The sequence below is a fragment of the Falco cherrug genome, chromosome 10 (genome assembly GCF_023634085.1).
Source record: "Falco cherrug isolate bFalChe1 chromosome 10, bFalChe1.pri, whole genome shotgun sequence".
In the NCBI taxonomy this organism is placed as follows: Eukaryota; Metazoa; Chordata; class Aves; order Falconiformes; family Falconidae; genus Falco; species Falco cherrug.
In genome coordinates this window covers 8,147,413-8,171,578 of record NC_073706.1, presented here as the reverse complement: position 1 = coordinate 8,171,578, position 24,166 = coordinate 8,147,413, and the positions used below count along the sequence as shown (strand labels likewise).

General features: G+C 41.4%; 2 protein-coding genes across 8 annotated transcripts in view; one reads left to right on the top strand and one right to left on the bottom strand.

Moving 5' to 3' along the window:
• The window catches only part of RIPOR3 (RIPOR family member 3), a 58,122-nt gene extending 52,833 nt beyond the window's left edge, over positions 1-5,289 (top strand). For 5 of the 6 annotated variants that reach the window (XM_027813505.2, XM_055723106.1, XM_055723105.1 and 2 more), the window contains one exon: positions 217-5,289. In XM_027813505.2, the coding sequence (XP_027669306.1) occupies positions 217-317 (101 nt within the window). In that variant the 3' untranslated portion in view covers positions 318-5,289. The remainder of the gene's footprint in view (positions 1-216) is intronic. The other variant, XR_008734320.1, reaches the window with a different exon arrangement.
• Positions 2,597-24,166, bottom strand: part of PTPN1 (protein tyrosine phosphatase non-receptor type 1) — a 46,076-nt gene continuing 24,506 nt past the window's right edge. For both annotated transcript variants that reach the window (XM_055723109.1, XM_055723110.1), the window contains 8 exons: positions 19,478-19,568; positions 17,602-17,702; positions 15,540-15,638; positions 12,667-12,804; positions 10,755-10,964; positions 9,897-10,058; positions 9,004-9,239; positions 2,597-6,253 (listed from right to left, as the gene is read on the bottom strand). In XM_055723109.1, coding sequence (XP_055579084.1) covers positions 6,046-6,253; positions 9,004-9,239; positions 9,897-10,058; positions 10,755-10,964; positions 12,667-12,804; positions 15,540-15,638; positions 17,602-17,702; positions 19,478-19,568 — 1,245 coding nt within the window. In that variant the 3' untranslated portion in view covers positions 2,597-6,045. The remainder of the gene's footprint in view (positions 6,254-9,003; positions 9,240-9,896; positions 10,059-10,754; positions 10,965-12,666; positions 12,805-15,539; positions 15,639-17,601; positions 17,703-19,477; positions 19,569-24,166) is intronic.

Genomic DNA, 24,166 nt, shown 5'->3' with positions numbered 1-24,166 from the left:
CTCGTTACTCATGTGGAAATGTTCAGAGGAGGCCTGATTCTCCACGGTGGCTTCTAAGCAGTTTTTGGAAAACTATTAGAGATGCATTTGTCACTACTGAGAGTTCTTGTTAGTTCTGAACAAGGTCATAACAGAAATATTTCGGGAGTGTTACATTTCCAGGGTGTTTCTGTTTTCTCTTCCTCAGCATGGGATAGATTTCCTCTCTCTCCATAGGTGAAAAGGGACGGCAAGCCTTTGAGAAAATGGACCGAATTTGCTGTGAATTAAGAGAAACTGTACAACAAGAGGCTGAAATTGAAATCACCGTATTTTAGCAGTGGAATAGGAGGAGCTGAATCGTATTGTCCTCACAGCTACACATGGGTACCCGAGGATTTTGTTTTGTTCTTTATCAGTGTCTGGTTTACTTATGCCCTGCTCTATAGATGCTGCACCCTGACAGAGTACAGGTTTATTTCCAAAGGGGGGACAGTTTGTCGTCTACACAAAGTAGACTGGAATACATTTTCTCGCTGTCTCTTAGCACGTGATGAGATACCAAGTGCTGGATGAACAAAAGCTGGGGTCCCTTAAATATGGACCCAGATTGCCCCTCGAGTTAAAACCCCTGCTCAAACTGTAAGTCAGATATAATCTGTTCTCCCATAAAGTATTTTATGAAGTTGGCAATTCCTCAAGGAGGAGAGAAACAATCGCTCTCTAACAGTCCACCTAGAAACCAGCCGGCAGCAGATCATTTACGTCAACTGTCGTATGCATCAGAAAAAAAAAAAATATCTAGCGGCATTGCTTGGTGGTTTCCTTTTCTTGTACAACTCACTTGCGGGAGGAAAGCTTGTTGCTTCAAAGGCCACTTTCCTCATAATCACAGCAACTTCGGGCAGGTTCACATGAGGACTGACAGGGATACGTACTGAGCGTAAATCCTGAGCAGTTTACAGCAGGAAGGTACATATTGTACTTGCCATGTGCAGGCTTTTATAAGTTGGTTTGGTTTTTTTGTTTTTTCTTAAAATTTGTTAATTTAGTCATAGGTCAAGACTTATCATCATCATACACCCCTTGTCAGGCTCCTTACTCACTCAACACTTAGTTAACGTAGTGAAGGGTAGCCACAAAGAGAAGCCCGGCTTCAGGTAAAATACTTGAAAGGGTTGGGCTTGTGTGTATATATTTTTTTATATATATATATATATATTACTTTTCTATTCAGTATTTATTTGTTGGATTTCATACTGTTTTCTTAAATTCTAATAAAACATTTGAGACAAGTTCCTGCAGGTGCTTCATACAGGACCACAGAACAATCAGGGCTGGAAGGGCCCGGTGGAGACCACCCAGCCCAGCCCCCTGCTAAAGCATCCATCACATCCAGGTGGGTCTGGAATGTCTCCAGAGAAGGAGACTGCACAGCCTCTCTGGGCAGCCTGTCCCGCTGCTGCGTCACCCTCAGAGTAAAGAAGTTTTTCCCCATAGTCCGATCGAACTCCCTGTGTTGCAGTTGGTGCCACTGCCCCTTGTCCTGTCTGTGCTTGTAGCCCTGCGGCAGGTGTAAGGCAACAACCCCCCGCGGGGGATGAAGCTGCTGCCTGACACGCAGCTCCGGGACACGCGCTGCTGGGGATTCTGGCTGGGAAAGGGCCGGGCTCGTACCGCTGGCGCCGGCTGAGCTACTGTTCTCTGCATTCCCTTGGGAAACGCGCCGCGTGCTCATACCGTTGGTCCTCACGGATGAGCTTGGAGCAGCAGGACCACGGCGGTTGGGTCACGCCGTTCTACAGCAAAAAAACCAGTGATGGGCTGCTTCTGTGTGCTATAACTCTGCTTTTAGTTTACAGATTTCTTTAAAAGCAGGGGGGAAAAGTTCTGCTTTGGTAAATTCTCTACTTCCCCAGGCCTCTCTCCCCTGCTCTTCCGCTTCGCTGGCAGGCAGGAAGGGAAACAGCTGGTGGCTGGTAAGGGACAGGGCAGCCCAGTCAGCTTGTGGCCCGAGCTGGGCTTTAAAGCCCTGCAGCACGGTGCTGGTGGTTTCTGAAAACTCACCGCAGCTGTTTTAATAACCACTTTCTGGAACCACTGAAAATTCTCTTTCCGAGCACCTCTCCTCCATGCGTTGCTTTCCGTAAAAACAGAAACAAGAAGGTCAGTACTTCAGTCCAAGCCCTGTGGAAACGTGATGGCCGCGGCTGCTGCACCGAACAGGTAACGCTACCGCATCCCCACCACAGGCAGCTTCATGCTAAGGCACAGCTGAAACCCACTTGCAAAAAACCATTCGTGCTGGAGTGTTCCTGCCCCTTTCATCTACTGCTCTGACTCCTGGGCCAAGGTAGTTACCTTTTAGTGAAGTTACGTTTAAAGTGAAAGACCAGAGGAGGGAGATCTTACGTGCCGGGGAGAGAGACACGGGACACTCATTTCGCTTTTCTTTTACTGCAGCTCTGACCTATGAGTAAGTTCTTACAGCAACACTTAAATCTTTCCTCTACAACCCCCACCAACTATCCTGCTAGCCCCGATCTGCAGCGCGGTCCGGAGCAGGAGCCAGCGGCTCTAGCCCTGCAAAGACGGGAAGCAGTGAGACTCTCATGTATGTTCTTTAAAAAAAGAATTTTATTGTTACAACTAAAATGAGAACTGAAAACTTGTATGGGAAATTGAAAAACTGTACAATTTTACTATAACCTGTGAGGTCTTTGTAGCGGCTTACACAAAAGACAAGAAATACCTGAAAATGTATTATACCAAAACATTTACCTTTTTTGTTTTTTTATATTTTTTTTTTAAAAAAAGTTTATTCTATGGCAATCTGTAAAAAAGAAAGACCTGATGAGTAAATATTTGCTTAAGGCATATAGCAGAGCAGCTCACTAACTTTCTAACAAGTTTAACATGGATGTTTGTCCATTTTCCAAGAACAGGTTAACCAATACACCCACTTTGAAACGCTACTGTATATACACACCCAAACTACTACATACATATACAGGACATCAAAACAAAAATGTTTACAGTTCAGTATCCTAAGCCTTATACACACCTCGCTGGGCTTGGGGGATATTCCACTGTCTATCCCCGGCCAGTGTACGTTCGGGATTTGTAACAGGTTAAAGAACTAGCAAAACACGTGGGCGGAAAGGGGGATGTTCAAAACGTTTTTATCATCTGCAGAAGCTTTCTCCTGTTAGAATAATTTGCAAGTGAATTCTGGATGCAAAGGAAGGATGCTTTGTTTTCCCGTCGGGTTGAAACTCTAAAATATTCTCTTGGTAACAGCACAGAGGTGGGTTTTGTTGCTTTGTTTTCGCACGGGCCACCACTTCAGGAGCCTGCGCTTCTGCAGGTCAAAGCGGCTACCGAGCCCTGGCAGCAGGGGCTTCCCCCGCCTCCTGCCGCACAGCTCTGCGGGCAGAGCACACCCCGAAATCCGTGAGCTACTGCTTGCCTCAAGCGACCAGAGGTGAGGTGTGGATAGGGCTTACTAAACTCTCTGGAATGTCTGTACTATACTTACTCAGCTGAAATGAACCATGCTAAACAACCGGGTTACACCGAGTACGCAGAAAGTCAATAGGAAGTCATGCCAAGTATTAGGCGAGTACATGTTATCTGATAAACACCTAATCAGTCTATCGCTGAACGCAGATACTTTCAGCAACACCCTTTGAACCACAGCCACTTAATGATCAGTTCATGCAAATATAATTTGGGCACATCAGTAAGCAGAAATATAAGTTCTTTCACCTTTCAAGCACGTGGTATTTAATCAGGACACTAGAAGACTTTACATGCAATTTCATACAAACGGGGTACAAATGTTGCCTTCGAAGAAGATTCTACCGGATGTCGGAGAGAATAGTGGGGACAAAGCAATCACATAATGTATCTTAAATACACAGATGAGCTGTTATATATTACCATTTTCTATACGCATTTTTCATGTTTCCAATAATATAACTAAGTATTGACTGATTACAACATTCCTCCTTTCAAGTACTGGTCTGAGCAACAGTCTCACAGGTAAAGGATTGACTCCCAGTACTACCTGAGGATTTATTATTGTACTTTTGAGAAGCCCTTGATGCAAGCTTAACAAAACACAAAATAGAAATAACTCCCGCCCCGCCCCCCTGCCCCCCCATTCACCAACTTACTCACTGAAGGAAAAGAGCTACACCTAGAGCCAGCTTTGCAAAAATAAATATGGAGTGGAGAGCGACTTACGTAGGATATTCCATAGCGATGTTTGCACTGAGAATGGTGGTTAAGTGCTATAAATCTAAGAAGACTTTAAAAATAAAAAAAAGAACAGAGTAGTAACACTGTTGCAAATCAGCTGTCATGGTTTACTGTCCGTCACTACGGCTTGGCTGTAGCGAGTTCACTCCTGTCCTCTGTGCCATGACATGAGCAAAAACTTTTTGCTGTTACTGCTTAAGCCATAATAATTTGGTACTAACAAGAGGACCAGCATTGCCTACGCCCATTTCGCGCAATGCCGGCTTCCAGTCACAGTTCTACCAATGCACCCAAATCCTTATTTACAAGCACTTTACATTAATTCAAGTCCTGGGCCTGCGGCACAGACCCGCCAACTGAGCAAAGCGACGCAGACGCAGCGCAGCCCCAACCCACCCGCCTCGCTGGGCTTACGCCGGGGTAGCAACACCCCCGTCCGCAGAGGCGCAAGGCTCACCCCCTCGCACCGCCACGCGCGCTCATCACCGAAGAGCACATCTTCGAGCCAAACTAAAGCCAGTATTTAAAATCCTTGCTTTAAAAAAAGCAGAACACACGAACGCTTGCACCATAAGCCAACCGATACGTTCACAGACCAATATGTCTTCTGTCGAACTTTTTACGTCTTAAGGAAGCTGCCACAGCATTAATTGCTCTGGATTTATTGAAATGCTTTCCTGTTCATCGCCTGCAATGCCTCCGAGTACGTTACCTCCCCGGCCCTTGCAGGAAGCACGCTGTTCCTTATGGAGCAGATGTAGAGTGAAACTGCATTTTACATTCCAAATGATGAGGTTTAAGAACTGGTCCTTCTAAATGCCAACTGCGCAGCTGCAAAATGCTGGTGGACATGTTTTGGTTGAATTTCCCCTTCCAGTTTCCCTCATGTCAACCTCTCCTAACCCAGAATATAAAAGTAAAAATAACTTTACAAAGGATGGTGCAATGTAAATAGGCATATGTGCAAGTAGAGTGCAACAAAAGTCAATGAGGAGATACATTTACTAAAAAAAAAAAAAAAAAAAAAAAAAAAAAATAGTAAGAAAAGGGGAAAAAAAACAAACCAAAAAAGAGCTTGACATGTTGGGATACCCTGAGCAAACGCAGAAGCCTGTTTCTATAAACACATGTAAAACAATAAGCTCTTTAAGAACAGTTATGCCAAGATTAAATATATCAATACCACAGGCACTGCCCACAACTCAGTCTTTAATGATGAAGCAAGTTAAAAAAAAAAACCAAACCAAAACAAAAACCCAACCACAAACACCCAGCCCCCAACACCCTCCCCTTCCAAAAAGTTTACATTCTTCAGGTATGTGGGTTTCTTTTTTGTTTTTTGGGAACTCGTCAATATAAGTCATGTTATTTGGTTATAACACTTGGAGAGTACAAGCAAGTTTCACTTGTGCCTAGTTTTTCTGAAACACAAAAGAAAAAGAACTGGCTTTTTAAAAAAGGCTAAAAACAACAATGTGTTGCAATTCTATTATTCAGTTTAAAAAAAAAAAAAAAAAGAAAAAAAACCAACCCCAGACTATTTGGCATTTTCTCTGCTTACTCCTGAATATTTTAAGGCCCTGAGATTAGAATATTATGTTCTTGGGACCACAGGGCTAGATAAAACCCTAGTGCATCAATTCTCTCTTGAAGCCCTACCCAAAGTTCCGGCCTTTCAACCTAAGATCTACCTCCACTGAGAGGAGGCTCACGTGCCCCAGTTAGCTCGCTTTCAGAGAAGCTTATTACAAACCGATCAAATCGTTGGTGTTTCCTGCAGGGTCGATCTTGTTGGCACGTCCATCAATGAAAACACACCCTGTAACAGAGATAAGCTCCGGCTGTGAGGAAAGTGAACATGCAAATATTCACTAGAAATGGCTTCCAAGTTGTCATCATGTTCTCATCATCCTCTTCGGAGTTTTCAGACTTCATCGACTCTTCTTTGTGGGGCGAGAGACGCAGGTTTTCACCAACAGTTCTCCTCCGAATTTCAGTGTCTTGACTAGTGCTTCAGGGCAAAGAAATAAATATTCAATACTGGATTCTCCATGTAGGAGAGAAGCCGTGCAGGCTCTGCAAGAGCACGGCCTCACCCACTGACCACCACAAAGCTGGAAAGCTCTCGCTATCAGGAGCTGTAGCAAATGACAAACCAAAGCCTATCGCTAATTATTACAGTTTTGGCTATTAGATTACAGGTTTAGAAGAGTACTTCTCATCAAAAGCCATGCTCGGGAGTATTTTGTACCCTTTAAAGAATAAGCTGACTTCGTTTTAAACACCACCTGCTTCCACTGCTCATCACGGATCTGCCACCTACACTGAGACAGGCAGTGAACCAGCACAGACCAAACCTACGTCCAGGTCAGGAGAACATCACGGTGCAAAAATCAAGCTCGCGCTCAGCGATGGAGCTGTGGTTGCTTGTGCAGCCATAACTTCGGAAGAGCGGCCAAATACATTGCAATAGCTTTTAATGACGGAACCGAAGCTCTCCTCACCTTTCATACTCTTTTTAAGACGGTTTTGTTTCTAGATACTAGGCCTCCCTCCCGTCGGCAGTACGCCAACACCCAAAGAGGCTTCTTAACTGGCAGGAACTTTTCTATCGACTGTGCTTCTTCCGGCTGAATTTAGAAAGCAGAGCAGCATCGTGCTGTGAGACCAGCGAGGCGGTAACCAGCACGGAGATGCTTTGCAGGGGGATTTGCTTGACACCTGCTGACAGCTTAAGTACAGAAGAATTCAGGAATCTTCCACCCCAGGCACTAGAATATCTGGGCAGGGAAATAAACATGCTTAAGACTTCTTCTTCCCTCATCTCTGCCAGCACCATGTCCATTTCCTACCCCTCTGTTTCCTCCAGCCTCACACCATCCCTCATCCTTTCACATGAGGCTGCTTCTCTCTATTCCTTTCCCCTCCTGCTCAGCAAGTTTCACCTTGTCCCCTTCTAGACTCACTGTTCCAGACACGAGGATGTGAGCAATTATCACAAAGGAGGTCTGATCCTGCAGCAACAGTACCGGTACAGAATGAGGGAGCTCAGGATGCAAACCCTGGCCCTTCCTAGTATGCCTGAGACATCGCATCATGTAGGATTTAACTTCAGCAAGGTAAAAGATACGTGTCTAGTCCAAGCCAGCCTCTACAATCAATGCAGACAGACAGGCAGTTCCAGAGGATGACTCAACTCTAACCTCAGGCAAGGGACTATAGTAAATGAAATTAATCTGAGCTCTTTAGAGCTGGACATGTCTTACGTTCATTCACACTAAACTGTGTAAAGTATTTCCAAGAAATCATTTGTTCACTGAGAAATTCAGATTTATACAGCTAATGAGACGACACAAGACACCAGCTTGAAATCCTTACTCTTCATTAGGTGTGGAAAGCATTAACTGGCATCTCACACCCCAGGCGAATGTTCTGGTAACAGAACTATGTTGTCACCAAGGGAAGAAAGAGGGAGGTGCTATCATTGCAATATTTCCTTCTTCTGTAGCTAAGCCTCCATCCTGTCTATTCCTATTTCCAAAATTATTATTTTTTTTTTCAGTAAAGATGTTTGGAATTTGAGTATTTTACTTCCAGAATCTCTCCGATGAATTAAGAAAAATCCTGATCAAAACACCACTTCACCTTGAGCAGGGAAACACTTGTATTTTATCTTCTTGCCTCCAGCAGAACTGGGAGGGAGGCAACAGGTTCAGCTCACGGTCTCATCCTCTCTGCCTCGGGAAATTAAGAGGTTTATTTTGAAGAGAGGCTACTGGAAACACATCTCACTAATGTCCAGTTCCCAGAGCCACACACTCGCCCACTGGTTCAGCTAAATGAAATACATCAAGCCTGTCAGCTGCCTCTGTGCAAAGGCTCTGGTCCTGCGGACAATACTAAAACTTGATATTTTATCCCAGTATTCCAGTGGGAAGCTGAGTATGTCTTGCTAGGAGACCATCTAGTGGGGGAACATTAAACTTTCCCTTGATCATCCCTGGTGGGTGTAGGGGGTTTTATTTTTATCCTTTTAATTTTTTTTTTTTTATTTTTTTTTTTGTTCTGTGGGGCATTCACGCGGTATTCTGAATAAAACCAGCTGACACGCAGAGGGGCAGCATCACCATGGCATGCTGCTTTCAGGCAGCAACGTGGCACTGCCGGGTGAGGAGGGACACCTGGCAGGTACGCAGGCAGGATCCTCGGCCTCGCTGCGCTTCCGCCCCTCGCACACAGTGGTTTGCACACTGATCAGTCCCTACAGCTTGGCTTACAATGACAGGTAGGAAAGTTCTCCGTTCACGAGTCCCCTCTACTCCTTTCATCAGAAGAAGCTTTGCTTGCAATTAATTTCACATTTCCAAGTGTGGCTAAAGCTAGTCAGCTTAGTTTTCAGCTACATGACTAATACCTTAAAGTAGTGAAAGAGCTCCTCTGTAACTTATCATATGCTGCATGTAAATCAAGACTAAACCACTGCATTACTAAACCACCTCATTATGCTGTCACTTTCTTTTACACTAGCAGGGTCCCGCAAGAGGCCCTAGCTCGTGCGCGAAGTTAAACGAACATGAGCATAAGCCCTTTACTGAAAAGGTCTGGGGTTGGAACTACTGTTATACTACCTCAATCAAGGACGGTGCAGGCCCTTCTGTATGAAATGCCATCCATGAGCAAACGTCCTACACCCTCTCACCGCTGTAAGCCAACCGGCCGGTCTTCTTGGGACAGTTAAAAGGGGGAAACTAAATGAATTACCTGTCTGTAACCAGTGGCACAGATGAATGAGCTCTGCCATCTGGAACCATCTCTTCCACAGTGCTGACCGAACATCTAATCTCTTCCTCTACTACTTGATGTTTAGGAAAGAATTCCGTGTGTTCGTGCATCCTTCCATTATGCATTTCTGAGGTTCGCTTTGGCGGTCTGGGAGGCGGTGGGGTGTGTTCAGGTGGTGGGTCCAGGTCCTCATTGGAGAGCTCTTTCCACTGCTCCTTCAGGGAAGGAAAAGCCCGATTAAGCTTTTCTCCATTTCTTTTATGGAGTTTATCTCCTACTATAACTTTTAACTTTAACACAGCAGGGTCTTTATACTCCACCTTTTCATTTATTCTTAGAATGGCTGTTCGTTTGCATTGAAAAAAAGGGAAAGAAGAAAAGAGACACAAGCATTCCAAACCTAAGCTACATCCAGTACACAGAAGACAACAGCTAGAAATGCAAGGAATTTTAATCTTACTTCTGGAAAATTTAAATACTACAAAATAATATCTGTGCTGCTAGAGTTCTGCTTACAATAAAATAAACTGATAGGATTCAATCACAATACTTAAAACTTCTGGCACGCTAGAGAGAGAGTTTTTATTATCTGAAAGGAAAGACAAGGCCGATGCAGCCAGTCTACATCCCAGTTACAGCACTGGTAAGTACACCGGGCCACCTGCTACATACCACAGGGACTTTTTTGAAGGTTCTTGGATACAAAACTTTAGGTCATGACACTCTAAGTACCCCATAATATAAAAACATATTGAAGCTGAGGCAAGCACAGAATTTGAAATTCCTTTCTATTCTGTTCACCCCCCAGATCTGTTACAGTTACCGCAGAGCTGCGGCGCACTGCATTGGGCTGTGCAGTCAATAGCGCTCACTTGCACTGACGCGTCTCCCATAATGAATTTTGCCCCTTCAATAACAGCTAAGTAGGAGAAACGGAGCTGGTCTGCTGTCTGTATGAGTCCCATCCGGTACTTCCTCATTTCTAGGAGAACCTGTTTCACGTCCACAGAAGAAGGATCTTTCCGTTTGTCCATCTGAAGATAAAAGTTGAAACATGCTTTATGCTCTGATGAGATTCACTGCAACGACTCATTTGGTAGTAGGACCTTCAGACCACCCTCCATGTTACAGAATTAATAAAAAAATGATATCAGCAGCTATTTATCTGGTCTCTAATTTAAAGACAGAGGGCAAAATACACTAGGACTCCAATATGTTGTATGTTTTCCCCCTCTTTTTTGTTTTGAAAAATCTAATTAGGACATTTTAACCTAGGCCTGACATCTTCGTATTAATTGCTCTCACGCAGTGACAGGACAAAGCCAAGGGAACTCCAGTTTTATGTTAAAGTCAGGACAATTTCCTCCTGCCTACAGGCAAAGACGACTCTGTAAAAGGAGACACATTAGATTTATTTTGCATTGTTTCAGGACAGTTCATACTGTTACTTAGCAGACATGTAGTGGTTTTCTTCTTCACCAGGAGGGCAAAGCCTGTCTTTGCAAATCACTAAAAACTAGAGACTTTTCTTCCCCAGGCTCCAAATGGCCAGTTAAGAACAAGATCTGCCTTGGAATACACTCCCAAACCAGAATGTGAGTAAGATAATGGGACATAGCATGCAACAATACCTCCCAGAACATACCGCAGCTCTTTGTAAGCCTGCAACAAACCATTCCTCGAAGTAACTCTACAGAAATAGCGTATCACCTAGAACACGTAGTTCTTACCAGTAGAAGACATGTATCAACCAAACAAAAAGTTCCCGATCTCCCGATTCCTGCGCTGCAGTGCACCACGACGGGCCCGTGCTCAGGGTTAAGCGAGCCGGACTCTCTCACTTTGAACAGGAAATTGAGGAACGAAGCAGGTGACTCCGGGACGCCAAAGTCAGGCCACGTCGTATAATGAAAGTGCAGAATCTCTCTAGTTTCCTGTGTCTGTAAAACCAGTATTTAGGAAGCCTTTTAGCCTGGATGCGTGAGCCAGAAGTATTCAAACTGCAGTTGCCTACAACAGCGTTCTCATCAGCAAATGCAATTCCTGGTTCATTTGCCTAGCAAACAGTCCCTTAGATATTCAGACATAGAGCTTTAGACATCAGACGTTTTTACCTTTAGGTCAATTTAAGATTTGTGCCTTTGGAAAAATTTTAGCTTGAAAATAACTCTGACTTACATGGAATGGAAGCATGTGCCTGCTTGGCTTCGTATGCTACTCAGACTACCCCGCTTCCAGAACACCCTCAGAACAGCTGACTCGAATTCAAATGACAAACTTCCACCAGTCTGATGGAGCATTTATAGATGCAAGGCTAAGAAACTAATTACAAATAATTATCTCTTGCTGTGAATGTCTCCATTTGAGCAAAGGAAACTGGGTAAGTAAATTTACTTATTTATAACATGGTTTAGTTCTTTCAGTACAGTTCAAATGCTTGTATTGCCACAAGATAGCTGGCACTACTGCCTTCCAGTTTCTCGTGACAGAGTATCATTTAAAGATTTCTCAAAATGAAGTACCTCAAGTTATAGAAGCCCTTTATTCTTTCTGCAGACAAAGCCCTTCTGCTATCACAGCTGTTCCTTTACAGGTTTGTTCCAAACCTGAAAACATTCTTCCAAGACGACTGAACCACTGGTGCTCATACCCTCCCAGAACACCGAGCTACAGCCAAGCATGGCTATGGCAGACATCACCGTTAATACACACCACAAACTACATCAACTAAATTCTTACTCAGGCATAATTTAGGCAAATCCTTATCTGCTCTCTCACGTCTCCTAGCAGGATGAAGCATGCAAGATGCTAACAAAGGAGTGACGGAATAACCGGGTCTTCCAGCAGCGAGCAGTACCAGGACAGAACAGAACTCAGGCTAGCATGTCACTACACACACACCTCGCTCAGCACCGTCAAGCACCTCGGACACTGCCTTCAATGACCTGCATTCAGTGAAAGTTGATGGTCTTCTTCCTTAACCAGTCCCCACAAGATTAGCTTTCACCGCTTTAATACAGGGCAGTGTCAAAGAGTAAGTGGGAAACAGCACGTATACTTCCTTTTATATTGGTATTATGAACAAGAGGAAAGAAGAAAGTAGAAAAGCGGAAAGAAGAAAGTGATTTCTCTTAAAGCTAGTGGCCTGATCCTTGCACCAAGTTCCATACAGCTCATTGTAGGACCAGGGCTAAACATTCTTCCTTTCTGATGAAGGCTATCAATGCAAAACCTGAAGGTTTAAGCCAGAACTTAAAAATAAACCTTGGAACAAGACACAAGCCAACAGGTAGCTTAAGTGACAGGAAGAGCAATTATTTCAGCTATAACACAAAATCACCAGAACATCTGCTAAATGATTTTATAAAGGGTTCCCTGAAAGTGGGAAGTTAACCTTCTCACCCGGTGTATGGCTGAGATATGAAAACAACTGTAGTTTCCCCAGATAGGTTTCATAAATATTGAAGAGTCACTACCACACACACAAACCAGGGGCTGAACAACAATCTCATGCAGAATCACCAGTTTCAGGACAAAATCTGCTGTAGTTTATGATCATTTTTTCAAGAGCTTGTTGATGAGGAGGTGAATCTCACCTCAGGGAGACCGAAGAATCTGATCGGTACTAGTTTCTGTACTTACTGTAAGGTTTTCCAATTCCAGCTGTCGTACTGTGTAATATGATTTTATATCTTCAGATACCAATGTTAGTTTCAAATTTGTATCTTCAAAAAACATTTCTTTCTCCTCCTTCCGTGGCCAGTACTGTGCACACTTTACCTAAAAACAAATAGAAGACATTTATATGTCATTTATTTTTGTATAAAAGACACGGAATAAAAATTCTTAAATACAACATTTTCTTATGAGACAATTTCTTCATCTGCTTTCATTATAAGCAGGACAATTCTAGTGTGAAGAATTTCAGTCTTCCTTTATGTTGCAGAACTACATCTCCATTAAATCTTTTGTACAAGTCAAATGATTTTGAACCTGACTGAACTCATGAAAGTACATAAGGATTGAGGATAAGTTTGTTTAGGTAGAGCTCTTTCTTCTACGTGTAAGCTGAAAAAGTGTGAAGCTATGGAATCTAATAAAAATCACCAAAACCATTATTTATTTTAGGTTGTGTTGGAACAAGCAAACAAACAAATCTAATAACTGTCTAAAAAGCTCTCACAACACTCTGCCAAAATCTGAATTTTAGTCTACTCTGCATTTATTATCCTCGTGTCAAATATTTAAAATTCAAAAGAAGAGATAGCTGTTAACAAGAGCAGAACATACTGTGAAAAAGCATTATGAATTCTACGAATAAGCTACACACAGAGAGTTACAACACCGCTAATTTTCAAGTGTAACATCAGATGAGATTTTGGGTTACTCCATTCTCTCACCACAAAAATAAAAATAGCAGTGAGATCATTTTGATTTTGCATGGCACAGTTTAAAAGTAAAACCTACCAAAAAACCCCTGCATTCAGCAAACGCTCCCATTACCTACTTCTAACTGATTTTCAGTTTTCTCAGTAAAGTTTCCCAGAGTGCTTAGTTCTGCAAAGACTGCTACATGCTAGAACCTTCAATGAATCAACCAAATAGAAAAGTGGCACATTTTGCAGTGTGCAGGGAAAAACTGAAACTAAAGTAACTCATCAGCAACACAAAGAGGAAAGTCTGCAACCAAGTTTCTGACAGTAAGATCTAAGGATATTGTGACGGGAGCACTGGCCTGCTACTTCTGCCCTAAGCGCTGCTCCTCGGAAACCGGATTATCTCCGCCATTTGACCGTACCTAAACATGCAATAAGAATGGATATGGCTAATGCCTCTTTTATTAAAGGGTAAATAATGTGTCTTTACAGTTGAAGGGGAAGAACGATGAAACAAGAACAGCATTCTCAAGACTAAGATGATTTCTGACGGCATTTCATAAATAAGAAAATCCTTCAATATTTTATTCATAGGTAGACTAACATAGTTTGGCTCAGACTGATTTTAGTTTTTATTCAAAATACATCCTCTAGTTTATTGGGGTGGAAAAGACAGTTATAATTCTCTACACTTTTTTTTTTTAGTAACAGTAAAGAAACAGCAACTGGCTTTGTGTCTAATTTCTCCACCAAATGTGTCTGTGAACAATATTTTGTTGTGCTCCACTGTAGGTCCCCCACTGCTGTTTGCTGCGAAGCGTAAGCAGCCTGCCCTAAGGGATCACAATAATTAATTTTGTTCAAAACTACTGGCAGTGCAGAGAACGAGCGGGAATGGCTGAGAAGGAAGAAACTATTGAAAAATATGGTTACTGCATTTCTTTTGAAGATTACATTTCACTTGCACTACAAAAAAAGCAAAAGACTCTAAAGTCAAGACTGTAGTTTCTTGTGCAATGAGTTGTGTTTCAACAATTTTCCTGATCACTGGGAATTCTTTCCTGATTATGCAAAAGAACGTACCACCCAGCTATCACTGGTGGATACCCAACATACCCCTTCTCCAAAGTGTATTTATACTGACTACACTGTAACGTTCAACTTTAAATTGTGTATTTCTATCAGTCTTTAAAATTGCTTTTGTATCAAATTTGCACAGCTGCCAAGTCCACTTTAAGGATGGAGAGGAGAGAAGAGAGAGGAGAACTCTGACCCACGGATGAAAACCATGCCTGATGGTTCTCCTCTTCTCCACCATCAGAAAGGCTGAGGCATTTCCTCGCAAGACAGCAGCTACTCTCTGTGCCAAAGGAACCAATTTTTTATCTGTCTGAAGGTAAATTCCCTAAAATAACCCCAACTGTTCGCACACTCATTGTTGCCCTTCACCTTTTTGCCTGTCTGGTCTAATGTAAGGTTCCTACAAGGTCTGGACAGAACTCAGTCCACCGCACTTGTCCCAGCAAGTAAAGCGCTGGCTTAACAGCTGGTTCCACATCGCCCAGCGCATCCTTGCTTAAGCTAGGTACCAGGTGAAGTCCTGCCAACTGCGCCTCCATTCTCCTCAGACCTCCAATGAATTCTGTAAAACAATGACACTGGTGGAGACACAATGTGCCCTGGTGGTACATTTAATAATCAGAGTTCTTACTGTGTAAAGGAAACCTGGAGTCCAAGTGCCTCTCTACTTCAAAACCATTTCATAATGCTTGTGAGTGAGCACACTGTGTAAACAACCTTTGAGAGGTGCAATCTGTGTACACTGAAGAGAACTGCATTCAGATACCTAGGTTAGCAGCAGAGGCCAAATATTCATTGGCGTGGAGAGTCATACTGTGTTCATGCCTTATTTCAACGGAATTCAGAAGAAATTAGGACCCACAATTACAAACCGAATAATTTTCTGAAGATCAGTTTACCAGGAATTCTATTCTAGGTGTAATTTCTTAGATAAAATTATTTATGCTCACCTCCTCCCTTCCCCCTGGTTTTTGGGTTCATTTTTTGTTTGGTTCTTTTTATTAAAGAAAAACTATAAACATGCAGTGGACACACAGCTACAACTGGGTAAGTACTTACAGATCCCTTTTCCATCACTCGGTTCAACATGACAACACCACGACTTTTCTGTTCCCAAACCATCTCCCAGAAGTGACCACAAGTATTTGGCAAAGGTCCCTGCAGAGACAGAATCCCCAGAAATAAGCATTATTTTCTGTTAATGTCAGTGCAGTGTTCCCCAGTAAAAGTTACTGTACTAGGCAATAAATTTAGACAAGTAATGAGCAACTTCTCATTTTGAACTGTAAAAACTTGTAGTGATACAGCTTTAAGTTCCATTTTCCCACTATGAATTTACCCATGAAAGCATGGTTAATCTTTTCCCCCCCATACATAACAGGAAAAGAGAAGTAATCTCATTTGCAAGAACAGAACTGGGAGTGAAAAATGCTGAGAAAATTTTCTTAGGAAAGGTATACAAAAGTAACGGGGGAACAAAACCTCACTGACTAACTAACAGCAGAACTGACATCTGCAAAATATTACTGTTATTCATAATAACTAAAAACTACTAGACTGAATGGACAAACATTCAATGCCATATCAGTAACAAATTATATGGTTTTCCAGAACCTTCATGGATCTGTTTTGGAACTGAACAAAATGATAACACTCCTTTTAAAGACTACTATCTATTTACAAAGTACATTTCCTTATAACTTTCTATCTGTGCTATATTCCATTGCTATTTTCTACTCCAAAGCCATTCCTCTGAATTTTGGGCTACACAAACCAGCACCATTTTGCCTCTCGTATTTCTATCCATCACTCTGCTCAAGCAGAACAGCAGGCCAGGGTCCTCAGAGAGCATGACTGGATTTAAATAAAGCCATTTGAATCCATTACATTCTGGATCAGAACACGTAACTAGTACCAGTGCACATTTGACTATTCCACACACCAATTCAAACCTAGGATCAATCACCCCTGTTCTGAAGAAGTGGAGTAAGAGCTGTGTGCACAGAATCATTTTCATATTGAACACTGTACTGCCCACTTCTTCCTTCGAAGATTCATCTTTATTCTCTAGAAAAAGGAAGGAAGAGCTGCTGCTTGAAAATATTAATCCCAGTCTACCTTTATCTAAAGCGTGGGAGGAAGGGTTAAAAAAAAAAAAAAAAAAAAAAAAAAAAAAAAAAAAAAAGTCAAGACTAGAGACCAGGACAGTCTCCACAGAACCAAACATTTATGACAAACAAGAACTCCGGCACAGTTGCTAGCTCTCAAAATAAGACAACAGGGTATCCAGGTATTTTAAAATTTGTTACATAGATAGGTGTGGAATTCACAGATTCAGTGAAAAACAGCCACTTACCTCCCATGCCCCAAATTCCTATCACTAAAGTCTGTATTGATAGCTTTCCTCTCTCACGTTAAATGTAGAACCATCAGCACTGACCAACTTGGAGCTTTTGGAAGTTGTGTGACTAGGAGGCATGTTATTTGTAAATACTACAGTAACCGCTTTCAGAAGGATGTTTAACAAGAAATATGTGGTGGAGCTCGCTGCTTATTTGAAACAGAAGATCAGGTGCAATTCCCTAATGTAGTTTGGTTAACGTCTGTCCCACTCAACATAACACATAAATACCAGTTATATTTGAAGTATGATATTTCAAATAGGTTTTGAACATCTTGACATTCATACATACAGTTCTGCAAATGTGAAGCCCCCCAGTAAGTGAGGTTCACCTCTGTTCAGAAAGCTTAACAGGCAACTTAAGACTAGTGGTCTGAAGCCTTTTTGCTGACCTTCCCTGTAGAAGTTATCATTTCAATCACATCTAAATGTTGCTTGTGATAAGCCAACAAGCAGACTTCTAGAAATTTGTTAGCTTGTAGCCTAGATGTGTCCAAAGTCAAACGTACAAAGCGGCCAAAGTACTCTACAGGAAGCAGGAAGAAATAAGTAGCATTTCAGCAAAGTTGTTCTATGTGTATGTTTATATACACACACAGATGTTTATGTACACTGAACTAGCTTTACAATAAAGAAAACAAACATAATAAGGCTAAAGAAAACCCATGAAAAACAACTCCAATCACCATATGATTTTTATTATCCACTGCCAGAAATTACCTGGGTAAGGATGTAGCTCCTTTGGGCCTCTTCCATTTTTATCAAACTAGCATTGATATAGTCATTGTCACCTTGGTTTAGCTTAATTCGACTGTGATCAACTGCAGCATAATTAGAAAACACTGGTTAATGTATAGGCAACACAGCAATCCATGCACAATCTCATCAGATGTTAGGATCAAAAAAGCTGAGTTGTCCTGAAGAATGAAAAGAGCTTCATCGCAGGTAGCACAGAAGCATTCGCTGGTGCTGGTAACTCTGAAAATACAATATAGGTACTACAAGAACAGCACTACAGCGGAGCAGTGAACGTAAGTTGCACTCTGTCTTCCAAGAATACATTGCAAGAATGGAAGTATACGTGTCTGAAGTAATCGCAATGGTAAACAGCAAACCAGATCATACTGACCTGTTTGTACAGTTATGGAGTTACTCTTTTTAAATAAATCTAATTACACAACTGCTTATCTTTTGCAAATTAAACATTCAAACCTAACTTGTTCAAGGTTGTTAAAAAGTTTGCCTAAACATATATTGGACAAACAGAACAGAGACTTCTAATTCTTCTTATAGACATTTAGCTACTGTTCCCAACCCAAACACACCTTAATGTACAGAAAGAATGATCAAAATCCAAGTATTACAGCAAATGTGATTTTCGTGCTCTTTTGTTGACCTCAACTTGATCCACTTGGGATTAAAAAAAACCAAACCAACAACAAAAATCACACACACAAGAGTTCCCACATTTTGCAAGAAAGCCAAACAGATTGAAAGCAGTATTATCTAAAGGCAAAAAGGAAACCTTTGTTACTCACAACCTCAATTATTAGAACCGCTTAGTAAAGCAAATTATGCGCAACATTATTTTTCCTAGTTAATTGTCCCAAAGACTTCAATAACTTCTAACCACTAAGTATAAGAGTTTTCTGATATACGCAGATACTCCCATGTTGGAACAGAAGGCAGAAATTTGCTCAGTGACAGAGCCTACAGAAACTTTGCATTTAAACAGGTGGTAGTGCTGCACCCTCGAAGAGGGAAAGGCATCCCAGAAGAGACACTGGCATTTAGTGCAAAGGAGGTTTAGTGAACCAGCTGTGAACCTTCTTTAGTGTTTGACACATTATGTATTATTTGCTGATTCTTTAACTACAGTCCTGTACTTCTCTGTACTCTGTGTTTTTGCCGTTGCAGTCTCTCTTGCACCCTAAAAGTACAGCCTGCCAGGCACAGGTAAGCCTGACTGTTACTGTTTTTGTACATGGGAACGTGGAAGGAAAGACAGGCTGTGACACCAAACCAAGCTGTGCCTTGTACAGAGGACACATGCTCAGAGATGCAATTCCCTCCAGAATACGCCACAATAAACATTTCAGAAACTCAAGTCTCACACTAGCAGTACCACCTTTTTGCAAATGTCCCCCCTTCTCTTTCCAATTAGCTTAGATTTATTTTTAGCAGTCATATGTTTTAGGCAAGACTGTGCCCCGCGTCCCAATAGGGGCAGTTATGCTATACTGACTAGAAGGATGCTCTAGGAAGTATACTGCAATAGAAGGTTACTTGCAATTTTATTAATGCTCCTTCGGCCACCATTCTTCTCTAGCATTAAGAATTCAAAGGTAAAGCAAGTTCCTTTCTTCAGATTTCTGCTCACAGACACAGAATTTACTGTATGCTACTCTAGTATAATCCTATAGATACAATGACATACTGTGAGCTCTATCCCATAAATAAATAGGTTAACAAAAATAATTATCTTGGATACATATCCATCTAACAGAAATTGTGTCCTTACAAAGAACGTTTAGCTGTTAGAAGCCATTGGAGGTCAACAGTCAGTTACAAACAATGGAAAAGAAAGTGTACTTACAGGGGCTGACATCTCTGTACCTATTTCTATTTTTGTTTCTAGGATGTTTGGCCACTTTACATGGAAAATCACTGGCTTCGTGCCTGATGTCCTGAAACAAAAAATAAATAAAGTCTTAGATATGAATCCATCTAATGTCATCAAACCATTGGCTATTTCAAGACAAACACCCATTTGACTTCACATCTTCACTTGTGGGAATTCTGGACAGGAAGCACTTTGGGCTTCAAATTAAGAGCTGAGTTTAAATTTATCAGAATACAACACTAGCATTATTCATGTGTTAAAATATTATTATCTTGCATAATAATAAGTAGGAGAACATCTACCAGACATTATGCCTTTACACACCTGATGGAGCAGGGTCTCTGCCCCAAAGCTCTTTCATATAAACTGCTTTAAGAAATTGTTTCCACTATCAGTGAAACTACTAATTGTACTTCTGACTCAGCAGCAATTAGAAAACATTCATTGTGATACAAAAAAAAAACTTGTCTACCCTCCTTGGCATCAAACACACACGTGGAGTGGTGACTTGCCTAAGATCACTTACATCTTTATCTTGAGTTATCAGCAGATGTCACGAAGCTGCAAATGGCGAAAGTTATTTCTATCCATAAAAACATATGCATCGTCTCAAGCATACAATTAGGGTTTCTTCCAAGTTTTCTTTTCAGATGCATATAACAGCTCAGCTATCTGAGACAATTTCGAAAGTTGTAATAAAAGGAATTCTGCTGTCCTTGGACATTAGTCCTAATTTGTAGAAACAGAACTTTGTGTTGTAAATAAATACTATGTAAACATGCAATTCTCAAAAATTATAGTACTAGAAACTTCAGGGTGAAGCTGTCAGGTTTAACTGAAATTAATGAAAACTGCAGGAATAGATTTATTGTAGAACTGGTATTTCAACAGCATAACAAGTTTAAGAAATCCTAAGACAGACATTGTGCATGCACATGAAATAAACAAATGAACCTAACCCAGAGGCCACTAAAAAAAAAAATATCATCAATAAACCCAAATTTTTAAGCTAAATTCACCACCTTTCATTGGATGAAATAGATTTTGTTAAACATAGTCAACCATGTGAAGCAGAGTTTAGTATTGCATGGTGTTGATCCACGGCCAGTGTGACCAGAGAACAGGTTTCTGCGCACATAAAGTTAGTGCATTTGGACGGCAGCTTGTGAAATATAGATCACTTGCACAGAAAGGCTGGGCACTCCTCTATTAATAGTTCCAAATTAGCTCAGGCTCTGGTTCAAGTTGTGGTAGCTTTCCAACATCAGAGTAGGAGGATTTTATACCAGCTCAAAAATCAAATGCAGGCCAAACTGAACTGTTTTTTTGTTCCTCTCAGTTTTGCATAAAGAATCACATACAATGCTGAAGATTTTTAAGTGGCCTATCTACTGCAGCTTATTCCTTGTTCATCTTTTCCTACCCCATTGTTCAAATACGTATCAATTTACACTGAATGCTACATGTCAAGGGAAGAGTTCTATTTTACATGTACCTGCTCAAAATTAGTACAGTATTCTGAAATGGCTCCTCACTGAAATAAGCCCTGACATCAGCTGCTATCTTTTTATAACTTAACACATGGCTGCCAGTATTTCTGCTTATGAAGAATGCAGTCTGGAGAACATGATCTTGACTGCCACAGTCTAATATCTCAAACATGAGGCAGCTAAAATGGGTGTTTTCATAAATTCATCTCTGACACTAGGTTAGTGAGTTTGTATTTTGCAGGGGTTTATTTTTCTGCTGTACTGACTGCACAGGATTAACAAGAGACAAAAACAGGGAACTAGGAAAAATGGTTTTCTCGATCTCTAACCACATTTCCCACAGAGCCTACATATGTCATTTTTTTTAAAGTGTTAAAAAAAAACAACACACAACCCAAAACCAACACAACCACCTCACCACTTAGTATTCACATTATAAAAACAGCAAAATGCAAAGCAAACCAGAAGACCCTTAGGCATTTTTGCTGTAGATAGTGGTTTAAATGAGCAGCAGCACTAAACTACACTGTTTCCTTTCACAGCATTAACAAATTTGAAAAGAATTGTCCCTTCTTTTAGAAAAGGAAACAGACAAAATGCTTCATTACAGAAATGGAACGATACAAAAGCACTCGAACATAAAAATACTATACTTAAGCATACATGTGTATCTGCACATACACACTACTCCCAGTCTTGAAGAGTTCCGCAGATTCAAATACCAACATCACGTACTTAAGGATCTGGAACTGGTAATTTATTGTTCAGGGAACAGAGCGCGAGCTACTACCTCACTACCAAATATTAGATAAAGATGCTACAATGCCTGAAGGTACTGAAAGAATAAGGGAGATCTAAGAGATGTGTACACCCATGGGCACAGAGAAAAGAAAAAGAATGAAGTTACTCATGAACCTTCCAGAAACAGACAATTTAAAGTGTGATATATTTCTGAAGCACATTTTAACAAACAAAAACTACGGGGTGTGGTGGTAATAAAATGAGGGACCTAGATACAGCAACAGGCAAGCTGCTGCCTTGTATGAAAATCCAATTAGCATATAGCACTTCATTTCTGAATGTAATGAATTGCCAATTAAATAGAAAACCCTCAAGGGCATGCACGCCTTAACTTCACTGGTCAAATCCATGCCTGAAAAGATGGGGCACACTTCTCAGCAATATGGGATAAAAGTGGTTTTGGTTGGCTGGTTTCATTTGGGGTTTCTTTTTTTTTTGGCTACAGCAGTTGCTAGAGCACTTAAAAAGTAACAAAATAAAATAAATATCTAAGATCACTTCCAGGATATGAAGCTGACTTTAGTGGAAATCAGATGGTCTTCAACAGGGAAAATTATTGGAGAGAAACAATCTAGTGACAAGTTACATAAAATGGCCACATCATAGGCTTTCTTGTACATTCCTTAAAATCGCCTGTTACTGATTATTGCAGGAGTGACATAAGTACTGGTGTGGTAGGTGTAGCCTCACAGGTGCTCAGGCTGTTTCAGAGTATGTCAGTAATAGTACTACAGGATCTGTGTGCTGGAGAAAGCTGGAGAAAGCAGAGTCATTCACAGCATGGAATTATTCTCCTACGAGGAACCCGAAGCCAGTGGTGTCATGAGAAGTGAAGTTCGTGGATCAACATGGGGATTGGTAAAGTTACAAAATACCTTCTTGAATCACACTCATAGTCACACTGCAGAGATCCTGTCATTTAAAAAGGAAGCTCGACATTTCATTTAAAAGGTCGTGCAATATAAAACTTTAAAGAGGAAAGGCTAGAACTGAAGTCAGTTTTCCAAAGTCAAATGCTTCTGGTTTTGAGCATGAGTCATTCCGTGCCACTCATCTCCTGGTTTTAAGTCCCATACCCTGTGCAAATACCCCCCAAATCTTCAGGGGTGGAAAGAGGAAGTCTGCTGAAGCACTGTTCTTCAAATGGAAAGTTCTCATAGCTGTTAATTTGCAGCATTGACTGGAATAAGAAGTTCTTTAGTGATTTACAGGACAAGGTTACTCTCCGTTGCAGGAATGGGTTCCGCTTGGCCTGACAGCATCACATTTCCTGCTGCAAAACGCAAGGGCAGATGGCTGTGTTGTTCAGACAAAAGGGATCAGTCCCATGAACACAGCCTTACTTGCCAGAGTCCTAAACATGTTCATCAGAAAGAGGTACTCACTGCAGCTCTCAGCCCCTTGTCCCAAAGCCTTTTGCACCAGAACACCTGACCCTTCCTCCCTTTCAGAAAGCTAACGTTAGTGATTCATTCTGTAGCCCACAGCCCTTTCTTTCCATCCCCCACAGCCTTCAAAAAACTACCCTCAATTCAGCCTCCTAACCCTTAACTACTCCGCAGACCTAGGTCTGTCAGCTCCCCCTTTCCTCAGTCAGTATTTCCTGCAAACTTCCCTACTTGTCCTCGCCACTAGTACTCTGCATTACGCTATAGCTGTCGTAAGTAAACTCTTAGCACAACAGCACGTTTGACTATATTCCCCCTATTTTGTTCAGACACCAACAGGAGATTAAGAAAGAGAAGACAGACAGCAAAATCTTCAAGTAAATATTAGGTATGATCACATGAAGAGGTGTTCCTGACATCAGCCATTCAAGCACACTGCACCGTTGCACAGATTGCACGGCTGTATTTGCAGAAGAGAAACTGAACGTCCGCCCCAAAGACCTTCAGATTCACCAGAAAGGCTCCCAGGGAACTGTGCAGCAGGCCTCAGTTTGATCACACTGTTTTATTACACCATAAACTCTGGAGTAGCTCAGACTAAGATAATGATATACTGTCATTTTAACAGTTCTGCTCCTACAGGAAGCAGCAATTGCCAAGATCTTATCATGGGCTACAGAAGTGCACAGCAATCTATCTGCTCAGGCAGTCACACTAAGGAAAGCAATTCACAACAAGTATATAAAGACTTAAACAAAAATAAATTTTTAGCCTAAGACCTTAAAAAAAAAGTTTCCTCTTAAAGCTAGCACTGAAAAGAATTATGACACAGCTGTAAAAGGTAGAAGAGTAAAAGGAAAAAAAAGTTACTGTAAAGTCCAGTGAAAGCTGCCGTTTTCTGAGATGTCATTACAGGCAGAATGGAAATACCCTGACGATTATATGAGGTGGCAAAGACCTGTACAGAAGCCCACAAGAAAAAC